General features: G+C 56.8%; 1 protein-coding gene and 1 pseudogene across 1 annotated transcript; both read left to right on the top strand.

Moving 5' to 3' along the window:
- The first annotated feature begins 1,602 nt into the window (after positions 1–1,602).
- ZBTB22 (zinc finger and BTB domain containing 22) lies at positions 1,603–5,506 on the top strand. The gene has a single exon (XM_032788373.2). The coding sequence runs from the start codon at positions 2,208–2,210 to the stop codon at positions 3,732–3,734; it is 1,527 nt and encodes a 508-aa protein (XP_032644264.2). The 5' UTR covers positions 1,603–2,207; the 3' UTR covers positions 3,735–5,506.
- A 1,085-nt stretch (positions 5,507–6,591) lies between these two features.
- Positions 6,592–14,069, top strand: part of LOC142047614 (heme-binding protein 2-like) — a 12,977-nt pseudogene continuing 5,499 nt past the window's right edge.

The following is a 14,069-nucleotide window of genomic DNA, read 5'->3' on the forward strand; positions in this document are numbered from 1 at the left end:
GGGGCCCAAGGGGTCTGTGGGTGGAGAGGCAGGGGGATCTGGGGGGGGACATGTGGGGGAAGGACCCGGGGGTCTGTGGAGGGAGGGGCCTGAGGGGTCTGTGGGCAGAGGATCTGTGGGAGGGTGACATGAGGAGGGAGGGGCCTGAGGGGTCTATAGACAAAACAAAGGGGTGGAGGGATCTGAGGGGGTGACATGAGGGGGAGGCAAGGGGTCTGTGGGCAGAGGGGCTGTGGATTGGGGCACTGTGTGGGAGGCTAATTGCCTTTGAGGTGCAGGGGGCTAGGGGCTAGGAGATGGAAGGAGGGCTGGGGGTGGACATGACATGAGGGACACTGGGCGGCTGGGAAGTGAGCTGTGGGGGTCTGTTGGGGAGGAGGCAGACCCTGAATGGGGGGGAAGCAGCTCTGTGCGGGTTGAGATGGGCTATGTGAAGTTTTCAGGAGGGAAGTACAAGGTTGGAGGTTGTGATCAGGTGGTGCCTGAGAGTTGGGGGGTTGGGAGAGGTTATGACCTGAGGGGTGGGGGGTGTCAAGGGCAGTTGCGAGTTGAGGGCTGGGAGCCAGGCAGGGGCTCAGGGGTTACTTTATGATAAGGACATAAGAGCGACTACACTGGGTCCGACCAATTATCCATCTAGCCCGGTGGCCGGTGCCTGGTGCCCCAGAGGGAATGAACGGAAAGGGGCAGTTACCGAGTGATCCATCCCCTGTCGCCCACTCCCAGCTTATTCAATTTCTCCACCCTGTGCACGATTGAATAGATCTCTGCCGTACCCCCTCAGTTGCCTTTTTTCCAACAGTCCCAGTTGTTTTACTCTCTCCTCATACGGAAGCCGTTCCATCTCCCTGATCATTTTTGTAGCCCTGCTTTGTACTTTCTGCAATTCCAGTATCTCTTGTTTGAGATGGGGTGACCAGATCTGCCTGCGCACCATGGATTTATAGAGAGGCAACATGACCTTTTCTGTCTGGTTATCTGTCCCTTTCCTAACGGTTCCCAACATTCTTTACTGGTTTTGGCTGCCACTACCGATTGAGTGGATGTTTTCAGAGAACTATCCACAATTCCAAGATCTCTCTCTTGAGCGGTAACAGCTAATTTAGACCCCATCATTGTATATGTATAGTTGAGATGATGTATTCCAGTGTGCATTACTTCGCATTTATCAACATTGAATTTCACCTGCCATTTTGGTGCCCAGTAACCCAGTTTTGTGAGATCTCTTAGTAGCTTTGGACTTAACTATCTTGAGTAATTTTATATCATCTGCAGATTTGGCCCCCTCACTGTTCACCCTTTTCCCCAAGGTTTGGGGCTGCAGGGATGTGGGGGGGTCATGGGCTGGGGCAGGGACTTGTAGAGTTAGGCTGGGGGGATATGGAGAGGTATGGGTGGAAAGGGGAGCTGGGTATGGGTTGGTTATATAGTAGGAGCAGGGATGGGTGGGAGATCGCGGTTCTTGGTTGGAGGGTTATAATGGGGGCTAAGGGGAGGGTGTGGAGGAGAAGCTGCAGTCTGGCAATAAGACAGGCAGGGAGATAGTGCTGAGGGAAGCGGGATGGATTGTGACGGGGAAGATGGGGGGCTGGAGGGGGCTCAGTGTGTGTGTGATGGGTGCTCCACACACCCCAGTCTCTCTGAGTGCGCTGGTTCTGCTCCTACAACCTGGAAACCCTGTCTCTTTGCCTGGGGCTCCCACTCCCCTACATTCCCAGACACACTTGTATTTCACTGTTCTTTTCAAACACGCTGGACAGCCCAGACAGACCTCAGCCAAGTGCTGGAGGAGCTGCGGGTGGTGGTGCTGTGGAGGAGTTGAGCGAAGGTCTTGTCTGAGGGGTGGATGCCAAGAGGGGCCAGTAGTGATTTGCAGGAGTTGGTTGGTCCCAGAGGCAGAGTTCATGGTGTTGTGTTTGGAATCGCTCTCCCCTGGGGAATTGGGACTGGGGCACAATTGTCCTCTATGGTCCATTCCACAAAGGATTAAATGTCTCAGTGAATCTCCTCAGATCCCGGGCCTGCCCTGCTCCCTGTACTGGGGGGGGTGTCTGGATCACAGGATCTGGGCCGGTGGCCCACAGACAGAAGGCCCCCTCCCTGCCCCGGGGATCTTTGGAACGTAGCATTTGAGGAAGGATGGGGAATCTCCCAGCACCCCACAGCTCTAATCCTCTGTCTCTCGCAGGCAGTGCATCCCCGGCACCATGGACCCGGCGTGCGGTGCCATTGTACACGTGGACTTCCCTGAGATCACCAGCGCCCTGTTGGAGAACCTGAACCAGCAGCGGGTGGAGGGCAAGCTATGTGACATCTCCATCCACGTGCAGGGCCGGGTGTTCCGGGCCCACCGGGCCGTGCTGGCCGCCTCCTCGCCCTACTTCCATGACCAGGTGCTGCTGAAGAACATGACGTCCATCGTGCTGCCCAACGTCATGGACCCGGGCGCCTTCGAGACGGTGCTGGGCTCCGCATATACCGGCAAGCTGAGCATGGCCTCAGACGAGATCGTCAACTTCCTCACCGTGGGCAGCGTGCTGCAGATGTGGCACATCGTGGACAAGTGCACGGAGCTGCTCAAGGAGGGGCGGGGCACTGCCGGCCCCTCGCCTTCCTCCTCTTTCCGTGCCCACTCCAGCCGCACCAGCGAGAACCAGTCACCCAGCAGCAGTAACTACTTCAGCCCCCGGGAGACGGGTGAGGGGCCAGAGCATGGGCCTGCCAAGTATGCACTGCGAGGGGCGGCGGGTGGCATAGAGCGGGATGGATCAGAGGGGCCAGACGAGGAGGTGATCTTCCAGGCCGAGAAGGGTCCCTCCCGCTGCCCTGAGCCCTTCTCCGGCGGCAGCAAGTTCATCCTGGAGACGGATGATGACGTGAGTGACAGCGGTGGGGATGGGGGCAGTGGTGGGGGTGGGGGGCGGCGCCCTGCCTACGTGCAGCCTAGCATCATGCCCCAGAAGCAGTGGGTGTACATCAAGAAGGAGCGGTCCCAGGAGGACTTGGTGCTGACATGCGAGGAGGACGAGGACCCGGTGGAGGTGGGGCCGGCCCCCGGTGAGCCCCCCCTCAGCATCAGTGATGTGCGTACGCTGACCGAGCCCTCTGGGGCCAAGCTGGAGGAGCAGGTCAACTTCTGCGAGTCCTCGGAGGACTTCCCCTCGCCCTACGAGGGGCTGGAGGAGGGGTCAGGCGGCAGCGGCAGCTTTGCCCAGCGCTCCCTCATGCCCATGGACATGCAGGGCAACCAGATCCTGGTCTTCCCCCCCCAGGCCCCCGTGGAGCACGGGGCTGTGCAGCTGGCGGCCGGCTCCGGCGATGGCAACAAGATCTTCATGTGTCACTGTGGCAAGGCCTTCTCCCACAAGAGCATGCGCGACCGGCATGTCAACATGCACCTCAACCTGCGCCCCTTCGACTGCCCCGTCTGCAACAAGAAGTTCAAGATGAAGCACCACCTGACAGAGCACATGAAGACGCACACTGGCCTCAAGCCCTACGAGTGTGACGTCTGCGCCAAGAAGTTCATGTGGCGAGACAGCTTCATGCGCCACAAGGGGCACTGCGAGCGGCGCCACCGCCTGGCTGCGGCAGGCGGGGGACCCAAGAAGGAGCCCATGGTGGCAGGTGGGGCAGGGGAGGTCGACTGGGTGGCGCTACGGGAGTCCCAGGCTGCTGGGAGGTCTCCGCGCAGTGAACTGGGCTTCGGCGGGGGGAGCGGGGCGAAGATGTGAAGTGGGGGAGCAGGTGGCAGATGGCCTCCCCTGCCCTGCACATGGACACCCCCTCCTCCCTGACAGACCCTGGGGCACAGACATGCCCCCCCCCACCCACACACACACCCATCCCAGACGTACAGACTCGCCAGTTACTGGATTCCCCACCTGGAGCGGCCCGCTCTTCCCAGGATGCTGTGGAGCAGGGACGGGGGAGCTGAGGAGCCAGGACACACTAGGGGTGGGGTGAGACAGGAAGCAGTGATGATTGTACAGACTGAAGTCTCTGTCGGGGTCCTGGGTAGTGAATTCTGTGCCCTCCCCCCCGGGGCCAGGTGGGGGCTGGATTCCTGGGCCGTGGCGTTGTGGGTCCACAGCTGTGTACCCTAGGGGGGCCTGGACTCCTGGGTCCCTGAGGGACTCTTAACACTAACCCCCCGCCCCTTGCTGGGTGGGGGGCACCTCCCTCGCCCATGATGGGCTAAGGAGACTGGGCAGGGGAGGTGTTTGTGAGGTGTGATCCCTCTGTGCTGTGTGTAGCAGGCTGACCTGTGGGTCGGTGAGCCTGTCCTGTCCCTGTCTGTCTGTCTGTCTGTGATTCACTTTGGCTTTCTCGTATGTGTAATGACTGATGCTGAGCTGGAACCTGCAGCCGCCCTGCTCTAACCCTTCTGGAGGATGGGGCAACCCCCACTCTCCCCTCAGACCACCCTCACCCATCCTCCCTGGGCCAGTGCCCCTGGACCCTGATTTATGGCCAAAGGGCTAGTGTGATCCTTGGAGGTACAGACAGGGCAGTTGTGGGCAGGGTGTGATTTTACCTTGTAATTGGCCCTGGGGCGGCCGTCACTGGGCTCCAGTGCCCAGGTCTGGGGCCGGCACTCCCATACAGGTGGGGATATGTTGGAGAGGGGCTGGAGGAGAGCCCCGAGAATGCTGAAAGGTGCAGGGAACATGCCTTGCAGAGAGAGACTCAAGTTGCTTATGCAGAGATGGCGAAGGGGTGACTGGATCCCCACCTGGGACCAGAGTTGTGATGCAAGGGCTCTTTGGCCCAGCAGCTGGAATCTGGAGACCAGGGAGCAGAATGAAGTTGGGAGCAGCTGCCAAGGGGGGCACGTTCCGACCAGGATGGGATGGCTGAGAGCAGCTCCAGTGCCGGGTGGGTTGCTGGGCTGTGTTCTGCGGGGGGCGGGCAGGCGAGACCTGGCCTGGGGATCTGTGAATATCCTCTCCTGGGGGCAGAGCCAGTGTCCCTTCACCCTATAGTAGCGGTGGGGTCCCCTGTGCCTCTGTCCTTTTTTCCCCACCCCCAGTCCCTCTCTGGGACAGCACCCCCCTCCCCTCCCAACTGCCCTCAGGACAGCATCCTCTGCTCCCTTTCCTCCATCTCTCCCCTCCCTGGACAACACCCCTCCATATCTCCCTTTCAGGGACTGCTCCCCCTTCCTCCCTGGTACAACCCCCTCCCCCCACTCCCTAAGCATAGAGCTAACCTGAATATAGGTACGATGCCCCCTTCCCTGCCAAGGGCTGGGGGTGAATGACCGCTGGCCCCACTGGGGGACATTCCAGGGGGAAGTGCAGGCCCCAGTGGTAGGAGCACCTGACGTTTGGTGTGTGATGTTGTAATCCCCCCATTACAAACTGAACAGGGGCATGGGGAACCCTCTAATGCACAGCACCCCCACCCCCATGCTGGGCTAGTGGGGAAGTCACTGGATTGGGCCTTAGGACTCCTGGGTTCTCTCCCTGGCGCTGGGAGGGGAGTGGGGGGCTGGTGGGTTAGAGCAGGGGGGAGGGGCTGGGAGCCAGGACTCCTGGGTTCTGTCCCTGGCTCTGGGAAGGGGGTGTGGGCTGGTGGGTTAGAGCAGAGCAGAGGGGAGGGGCTGGGAGGCAGGACTCCTGGGTTCTTTCCTGTTTTGGGAGTAAGCCCTTCTCCCACTCCACCTCTGTGCCTGTTTTCCCCAAGGCGAGGAACTGGCTGCGGCACTTCTGCCTCTGCTCAGAGTGGGGCTCCCCCATTCCTCTCAGTTCCTGTCTCGTTCAATTCTTTTGTAACTTGATTCTTTGTTGGTTTTTTAATGTCTATAAATATTTATTGGTCTGTTTGGTGCCTGGCTCCTGCTTCTCATTGTGTGCCTGTGGCCCCCAAATGGGCAGAGGGACCCTCGGGCAGTGCTCCTCCAGGAAAGCACCCCCCAAAATGGCATGAGGACTGCCCAGCGCCAGGCTTGCAAGATGGGGCACAATCAGGATCCCTCACAGCACACTGCCCTCTGGTGCTGGGCTGGGGAGACTGCGTATTTGCACCCACAGTAGTCCCCCCACCCCACAAGGCTGGGGACAGTGGGTGCAACAGGGCCTCCCACCGCACAGCGGCCCCTAGCACCACGCTGGGTTTTGAGGTGCCGCTCTGTCCCTATTGCTGGTTATATCACACACACACACACACACACCACCCTGTTACACAACCCCAACCGCATGCCTGATGAAGGGGCTGGGCATGGGGTTATGTAACCTGCTGTGGTGGGGGATAAAAGCAGCCCCCTCTCTGGCTGGTGCCCAAACGCATGAGAAGAGCGGTCACACCCCGAACTCCTCACGCAAGAGTCTGCAGAGTGATGGAGCAGCTGGGGGCATGGAGAGAGGGAGTGATGGGGGGGTTCAGATTCTGGGTGTCTTGGGATTTGGGGTGCACCTGGGAGCTGATCCTGATGGGCTGGGGGGACTGATGGGTGCAGGGACCTACAGGCTGGGCAGGTTGTGCCCCAGGCTCTCTGGTCTTGGCAGCGTGGGGTGGGGGTTCTGGGGGCGAGGGGTTCATCACCAGCCTGAGTCTCTCCCTGCAGCTTCTACCGTAGTGCCCCTCATGATGCTGCTGCTCCTGGCCACGCTCCTGCTCCTGGCCCTGGCCCTGACACGGGGGGTCTGGGGAGAAAGGAGTAGGGGTCTCTCCCCACACTGCAGAGGGTAGGAGAGGGAACATCCCCAAACCCCTTCCCCACTGCCTCAGAGGTGGAGATTGATCCTTGCACAAACCCCTGGGGGCAGCATTCAATTCGGGGGAAGGGGGGCAACAGCACCCCCAGTGTGATGGGGCCAATCCTAGGAGGGCTGTACGCCCTGACTCCCCATCTGGTTCTGCAGGGAGAAGCCTAAGTTCTGCGGGGAAGTCACCGAATGTTTCACCTTTGATCTCATCTGCAACAGCTCTGACTACGAGGTGAGGGTCAGATGTGAGGGGAGGGAAAACGTGCTAAAATACCCCCTCCTGAGATGGCCAGTTCCCCCACCCTGGGGCTGGACTGGCGCTTGTGCCCCATAGCGGGAAAAGAATCCCCGTTTCATTTCCCACCCTCTGGAGCCAGCCAGTCCTCCTGAAGCGGGGAGGGGGTTGGAGGGATGGAGGAGGAAGTGTGGGAAGGAATTGACCCCCCCTCCCATGCTCCTGTTGTCCCCTGCCCCCACCAGGCCCAGCTTTACCCCTCGGCCTGGGTCAGCACCCACGTGAACAACACATACACAGCCACCAAGACCACCAGCTTCTGGCGCCTCTTCCGCTACATCCAGGGCCGGAACCAGCTGGGTAAGGTGACCCCTATAACCCCTCTGCCCCCAGTCTCAGATCCCAACCCCTAGAGAGTCCACAGCTCCCCAACCCCCATGCGTAACCCCTGTCTTAGAACCCCTAGAACACCCACAGCCCTGCTCCACCCATAGCCCCCATCTCCCTCCCAAGTCCCCCAAACCCCACAGCCTTCTCCCATGGGGTCCCTACAGGCCCCCACCCTCATAGTGACTCTAAGAGCCCCCCGCCCCAACTCCATTGCTCCAGATAGCCCATAATCCATCCCTCAGAGACCTCATAACAACCTGAGAAACTCCCTCCAAGGTCCCCAGGGGCTAAGGGGAGGGACATAGGGGGTTGGGCCTCCCCCTGGATCTCTGGCACTACTTCATGTTTAATGAGCCTTGGTAGAACAGGGACAGAAGAAAAGGGGGGTCTCTACCCTTCCCCAAGAGCTGGCTGCAGTTGAGGGGGGCTGGGGATTGGTACGGGGGTGGGGGGAATGTGGATTCTGAGTAAACATGACACAAACTCGGCAGGTGTGAAGATCTCGATGACGTCACCAGTTCTGACCCGAGTGGACCAGGCTGCTGGAGAGACGCATCCTTCCTGCTGCCGGCAGCATGGCAGGGCGACCCCCCCCGCAGCCCACTGAGCCTGTTGTGAGTGACCCTCCACCAAACGCACCGAGTGACCCTACTGCCCAGATTGCTGCCCACTGACCCTGCTTTGACCCTCCCCACAGAATCCCAAGTGACCCCCTCACCCCCACATTGCTCCCCACTGACTCTGCTGTGACCCGTCTCCCCCCCATACATCCCCCTACCCTGGCCTAGCTGGGGCTGTCACCCCGCCCACACACACACACCCCCTCCTGGTTGGGGCTGACACCCTCCCTCTGCGTCTGGCCCAGGTTTTCATCGAGCAGTTCCCCGCTCTGCCCACCTGTGATGATGCGGTTCTGGCGGGACCCAGCTGAGAGTGCCAAATCAGGACCAATTGCTCAAACAGGGCAGTCACAGCCCAAGGCTGGGGTTTTTCCACCTCTAAGGCAAACCAAACCAGCCAGACAAAAGACTTCGGTGTCACCCCTCTGGCTAACCGCAAGTCACACAAGCAATTTCCTTAGACACTCCAGTCTCCCAGTATCACCACCAGTCCCACACGTCCTGGGGATGAATGGTTATGAAAACCAACACCCCAGTAAAAGAAAAAGGTTCTCTCGATCCCAAAGGACCAAGCCCCAGACCCAGGTCAATATACACATCAGATCTTACCCACAAATCACGCTGTTGCCAATCCTTTAGAATCTAAAATCTAAAGGTTTATTCATAAAAGGAAAAAGATAGAGGTGAGAGCTAGAATTGGTTAAACTGAATCAATTACATACAGTAATGGCAAAGTCCTTAGTTCAGGCTTGTAGCAGTGATGAAGTAAACTGCAGGTTCAAATTGAGTCTCTGGAGTACATCCCCCGCTGGGATGGGTCATCAGTCCCTTGTGTAGAGCTTCAGCTTGCAGCAAAGTCCCTCCAGAGGTAAGAAGCAGGATTGAAGACAAAATGGAGATCAGGCCTTCGCCTTATATAGACTTTTCCAGGTGTAAGAACACTTCTTTGTTCCTACTGTGGAAAGTTACAGCAAAATGGAGTCTGCAGTCACATGGGCCAGTTTCTGCACACCCTGCTGAGTCACAAGGCATATCTGCCTCCTCTCAATGGGTCAATTGTGTAGCTGATGGTCCTTAATGGGCCATCAAGCAGGCTAAGCAGAGCTGACACCAACTTGTCTGGGATCTTTCCCAGTAACACAGCACAAGTTTGAAATACAGACAGTATACAGCCAATATTCATAACTTCAACTACAAAAATGATACAGAGATACAGACAGCATAATCATAACCAGTAACCCGTAACCTGGTCTTAGACACCTTATATGACCCCCTTTACATAGGATTTGGTGCCACTACAGAACCTTGGTTGCAACCCATGTTCTATATGGTCCCAGTTTATATCAATAACGTCACACCTCCAATGCAAAATTGATGCAGGAAGGGATGACACAGACATCACTGACTGCATCCTAATCATTTCCTATTCGGGACAATGCATCAGCTACAATATTTTCCTTCCCCCTTATGTGGATTATATCCATTTCATATTCTTGAAGGGCTAAACTCCAGCGCAGCAACCTGGAGTTGGTACCTTTGGCCCTGTGCAGCCAGACCAAAGGGGCATGATCACTCAACACAGTGAATTTTTGGTTGTACAAATAGGGCTTAAGTTGCTTGATAGCCCAGACAATGGCATAACATTCCTTCTCAATGGTAGCGTAATTTTGCTCAGTGGGGGATAACTTTTTGCTTAAGTATGCCACGGGATGTCTCTTACCCCCAGCCTCCTCCTGCATTAGCACTGCCCCCAGCCCAATATTGGAAGCATCTGTACACAGCAAAAAAGCCTTTTTGAAATCTGGGCTGGCCAACACAGGCTCTCTGGCCAAAGCACTTTTTATGCTTTGAAATCCCTGCTCACAGGCCTCTGTCCATTGCACCCGGTCTGGTTTTTCCTTTTTCGTCAGGTCTGTGATAGGAGCAACAATGTCACTGAATCCGTGAACAAACCTCCTGTAATAGTTGGCCAGACCAATGAACGATTGGACCTGCTTCTTAGTCTTAGGGATAGGCCAGTTCTTAATGGCCTCCACCTTGGAAGGCTCAGGGCGCAGTTGCCCATTGCCCACCCTGTGCCCCAGGTAGGTCACCTCAGCAGCTCCCATTCTGCATTTAGAAACCTTAACAGTTAGATTGGCCTCCCTGAGCCGGTGCAGCACAATCCCTATGTGGTTAAGGTGATCTTGCCATGAACTGCTGAAGATGGCCAGGTCGTCTATATAGGCCCTGGCAAAAGATTCTAATCCCCGGAGGACCTCATTTATAAGTCTCATGAAAGTAGCCCCTGAATTACGCATCCCAAAGGGCAACACTTTGAAATCATACAGGCCCAATTCCACTATCAAAGCGGATTTTTTTTGTGCATCAGCATCTAGGGGAATTTGCCAATACCCCCTAGTCAGGTCCAGGGTGCTTATAAACTTGGCTCCCCCCAGCGTATCTAACAGATCTTCTATTCTGGGTGTGGGGTAAGGGTCAGGCTGAGTAATAGCATTTAGCTTCCTGTAATCCAGACAAAATCTCATAGTCTTATCCTTTTTTGGCACCATCACAATGGGAGAGGCCCAGGGGCTCATGGATTGGGTAATACTCCCATTGTCAACATCCTTTCTACCTCTTCCTTGATCTGCCTTTGCATGTCTCCCTTGGCCCTGTAAGCTCTGCTGGGAGCTGGGCAGGGACCCACAGTCTGAATGGAGTGTGTCATCCTATCCGTGAGCCCTGGCCTGTTGGAGAATGTTCGCTTGTGGTGTTTGAACAACATTAGCAACTCCTTCCTTTGAGGGGGGGCTAAACCCTCCCCCATCTCAATGCTCTCGAGAGGCGTCTCCTCCTGGCTTTCGTCAACCATGTAGATCAAAGGGACGGATACTGCCTCTTCCTCAGCACAACAGATCATGTTTACATTTACCTCCCTTGCATGGTAAGCCTTTATTCTGTTTACATGCATTGTCTGCACACTTCCCCGGCCATGGGGTTTCCTCACATCATAGGTAACCTCATTAATTCTTTCCACTACCTCCATGGGTCCGGTCCAAACATCCTTCATTTTGTTCCTCCGGACAGGATCGAGCACCAACACCATGTCCCCTATTTCAGATGCTCTCTCCTGAGCATCTCTGTCATACCAGGCTTTCTGAGTATCTTGGCTCTCTTTCAGATTCTGCTCAACCAGCTTCATCATCTCTTGCAAATTCTCCCTGAACTGAGCCACATATTCAGCCACCGGCTGCTCTGTCTCCTCCATCTGACCTTCCCAGGAGTCACGAACCAAATCTAGGGGCCCCCGGACCTGCCTCCCATAGAGCAGCTCAAAGGGAGCAAACCCTGTAGACTCTTGGGGTACACTCCTGTACGCATACAATAGATACGGCAGTAGAACATCCCAGTCATTCTGGCGTCTATCCACCTACATTTTTAACATAGACTTTAAGGTTCCATTGAACCTTTCCACTAGGCCATTAGTCTGGGGGTGGTAGGGAGCGGCTTTCAGGTGCTTCACCTCACATAACTCCCACAACTGCTTGAACACTATAGACATGAAGTCAGACCCACGGTCAGACAGTATTTCCTTAGGAAAACCCACTCTGCTAAAAATAGAGAACAAAGCCACTGCCACTGTCTCTGCCTCAATGTTAGCCAAGGCTACAGCTCTGGGTACCTGGTAGCAAAGTCTACCAGCACCAGGATGTATTTTTTCCCATTTCTGGAAGGCTTTGGGAATGGCCCCACAATATCCACAGCCACTCCAGCAAAAGCCTCCCCTATAATGGGCAGAGGCTGGAGAGGCACCTTGCTAGGCCCCCCTCAACCCCTTACACTTTTGACCCCATTCACAGCTTCTGCAGTAATCCCTCACCGTCTCAAAGAGGTGAGGCCAGTAGAAATTCTGCTCCAGCCTGTCACACGTCTTGCCTATACCCAGATGTCCTGCAAATGGACCATCATGAGCCAACTTCAACAACTCATTGCGGTAACTCTCCAGTACCACAAGCTGTTTGCGAGCTGCTGCTTGGGAATTCTTCCTTCCCCTGGGAGGCTCCCTATACAACAGCCCATCCTGCATAAAAAATCTGCTTCTCTCTTCACTGGCTGAGACCTGATTCTGAGCATCATTCCTGGCCTAGAGATACATCACTTTGGGTAGGTGGCTCACAGACGCCAATCAAGGGATCCACAGCTGGGCCCTTGACGCCTCTCTGGGGTGGGACACCCGGCACTTCGACCGCTCCTGGCACTACTCTGCTGGCTACAACAGGTTGGGGGAGACCTGTCTGCTGCCTCCCTGGGGTGCTGGGGCAGAGCAGGGGCCAGTGTTCCTTGGGGCACAGCAGCAGGGAAAATTGCAGGGGAGCAACTCAGTAGGGGGTGCTGTGCTGTGGAGAGCGGGAGGCTGGGCACTTGGCCCCAAACCCGGGGCCTTTGCGAAGGGGTGGGTGGTTGGTGGGGTGACCAGATGTTCCGATTTTATAGGGACAGTCCTGATATTTGAGACTTTGGCTTATATAGGCACCTACTCCCCCCATTCCGATTTTTCACACTTGCTGTCTCGTCACCCTAGGGGTTTAGGGCTGCCCTGAGCTCCCCCCGCCATCCTGCTGGCACAGAATCATCCATGCCCCTAGATGTTACACCAGAAGCTGCGGTCTTAGGGAGCAGTTTTACAGGGTACAAGCTGCAGCTGGGAGGAATGTCAGTGTGGGGTCCAGTTTACCTGTTGTACCACAGGGACAAGTTTAAGGGTTACACTGGGGGAGTGCCTAGGGGGCTAGGTTTGTCTGTTACCCCAGGAGCTGGGCGTGCTGTCAGTGGGGACACCAAGTTGACCTGTTATGCGAGGACCTGGGGGAAAGCGGATCCTGGGTGGTGGGGGTAGGTTTATTTGTTACTAGAGTTGTGGGGGGCACTAGGAGACAGGTTTCCCTTTCACACCAGACTATGGGGATGGGATGGTTTCTGTGGGGAGGGGACAGGTTTACCTGTCCAGGCAGGGGCTGAGGGAAAGAGGTGACTAGGTGACAGGTTTCCTTATCTAGGCAGGAGCTGGGGGAAAGGGGTGACTAGGGGACAGGTTTCCCTATCCAGGCAGGAGCTGGGGGAAAGGGGTAACTAGGGGACAGGTTTACCTGTCCAGGCAGGAGCTGGGGGAAAGCAGTGACTAGGGGGACAGGTTTACCTGTCCGGGCAGAAGCTGGGGAAAAGGGGTGACTAGGGGACAGGTTTACCTGTCTGGGCAGGAGCTGGGGGAAAGGGGCGACTAGGGGACAGGTTTACCTGTCCGTGCAGGAGCTGGGGGAAAGGGGTGACTAGGGCACAGGTTTCCCTCTCCGGGTAGGAGCTGGGGGAAAGGGGTGACTAGGGGACAGGTTTCCCTGTCTAGGCAGGAGCTGGGGGAAAGGGGTGACCAGGGGACAGGGAAACCAGTCCGGGCAGGAGCTGGGGGAAAGGGGTGACCAGGGGACAGGTTTACCTGTCTGGGCAGGAGCTGGGGGGAAGGGGTGACCAGGGGACAGGGAAACCTGTCCGGGCAGGAGCTGGGGGAAAGGGGTGAGTAGGGGACAGGTTTACCTGTCCAGGCAGAAGCTGGGGGAAAGGAGTGACTAGGGGGACAGGTTTCCCTATCCAGGCAGGAGCTGGGGGAATGGGGTGACTAGGGGACAGGTTTCCCTATCCAGGCAGGAGCTGGGGGAAAGGGGTGACTAGGGGACAGGTTTACCTGTCCAGGAAGGAGCTGGGGGAAAGGGGTGACTAGGGGGACAGGTTTCCCTGTCCGGGCAGGAGCTGGGGGAAAGGGGTGACTAGGGGACAGGTTTACCTGTCCAGGCAGGAGCTGGGGGAAAGTGGTGACTAGGGGGACAGGTTTCTCTATCCAGACAGGAACTGGAGGAAAGGGGTGACTAGGGGACAGGTTTCCCTATCCAGGCAGGAGCTGGGGGAAAGGGGTGACTAGGGGACAGGTTTCCCTGTCTAGGCAGGAGCTGGGGGAAAGGGGTGACTAGGGGACAGGTTTCCCTATCCAGGCAGGAGCTGGGGGAAAGGGGTGACTAGGGGACAGGTTTACCTGTCCAGGGAGGAGCTGGGGGAAAGGGGTGACTAGGGGACAGGTTTCCC

This window comes from Chelonoidis abingdonii, chromosome 12 (assembly GCF_003597395.2).
Source record: "Chelonoidis abingdonii isolate Lonesome George chromosome 12, CheloAbing_2.0, whole genome shotgun sequence".
Lineage (NCBI taxonomy): Eukaryota > Metazoa > Chordata > Testudines > Testudinidae > Chelonoidis > Chelonoidis abingdonii.

Bases quoted from the DNA above. Each gene is read 5' to 3' on its own strand.
- ZBTB22 (XM_032788373.2), top strand. From the start codon at position 2,208: ATGGACCCGGCGTGCGGTGCCATTGTACACGTGGACTTCCCTGAGATC.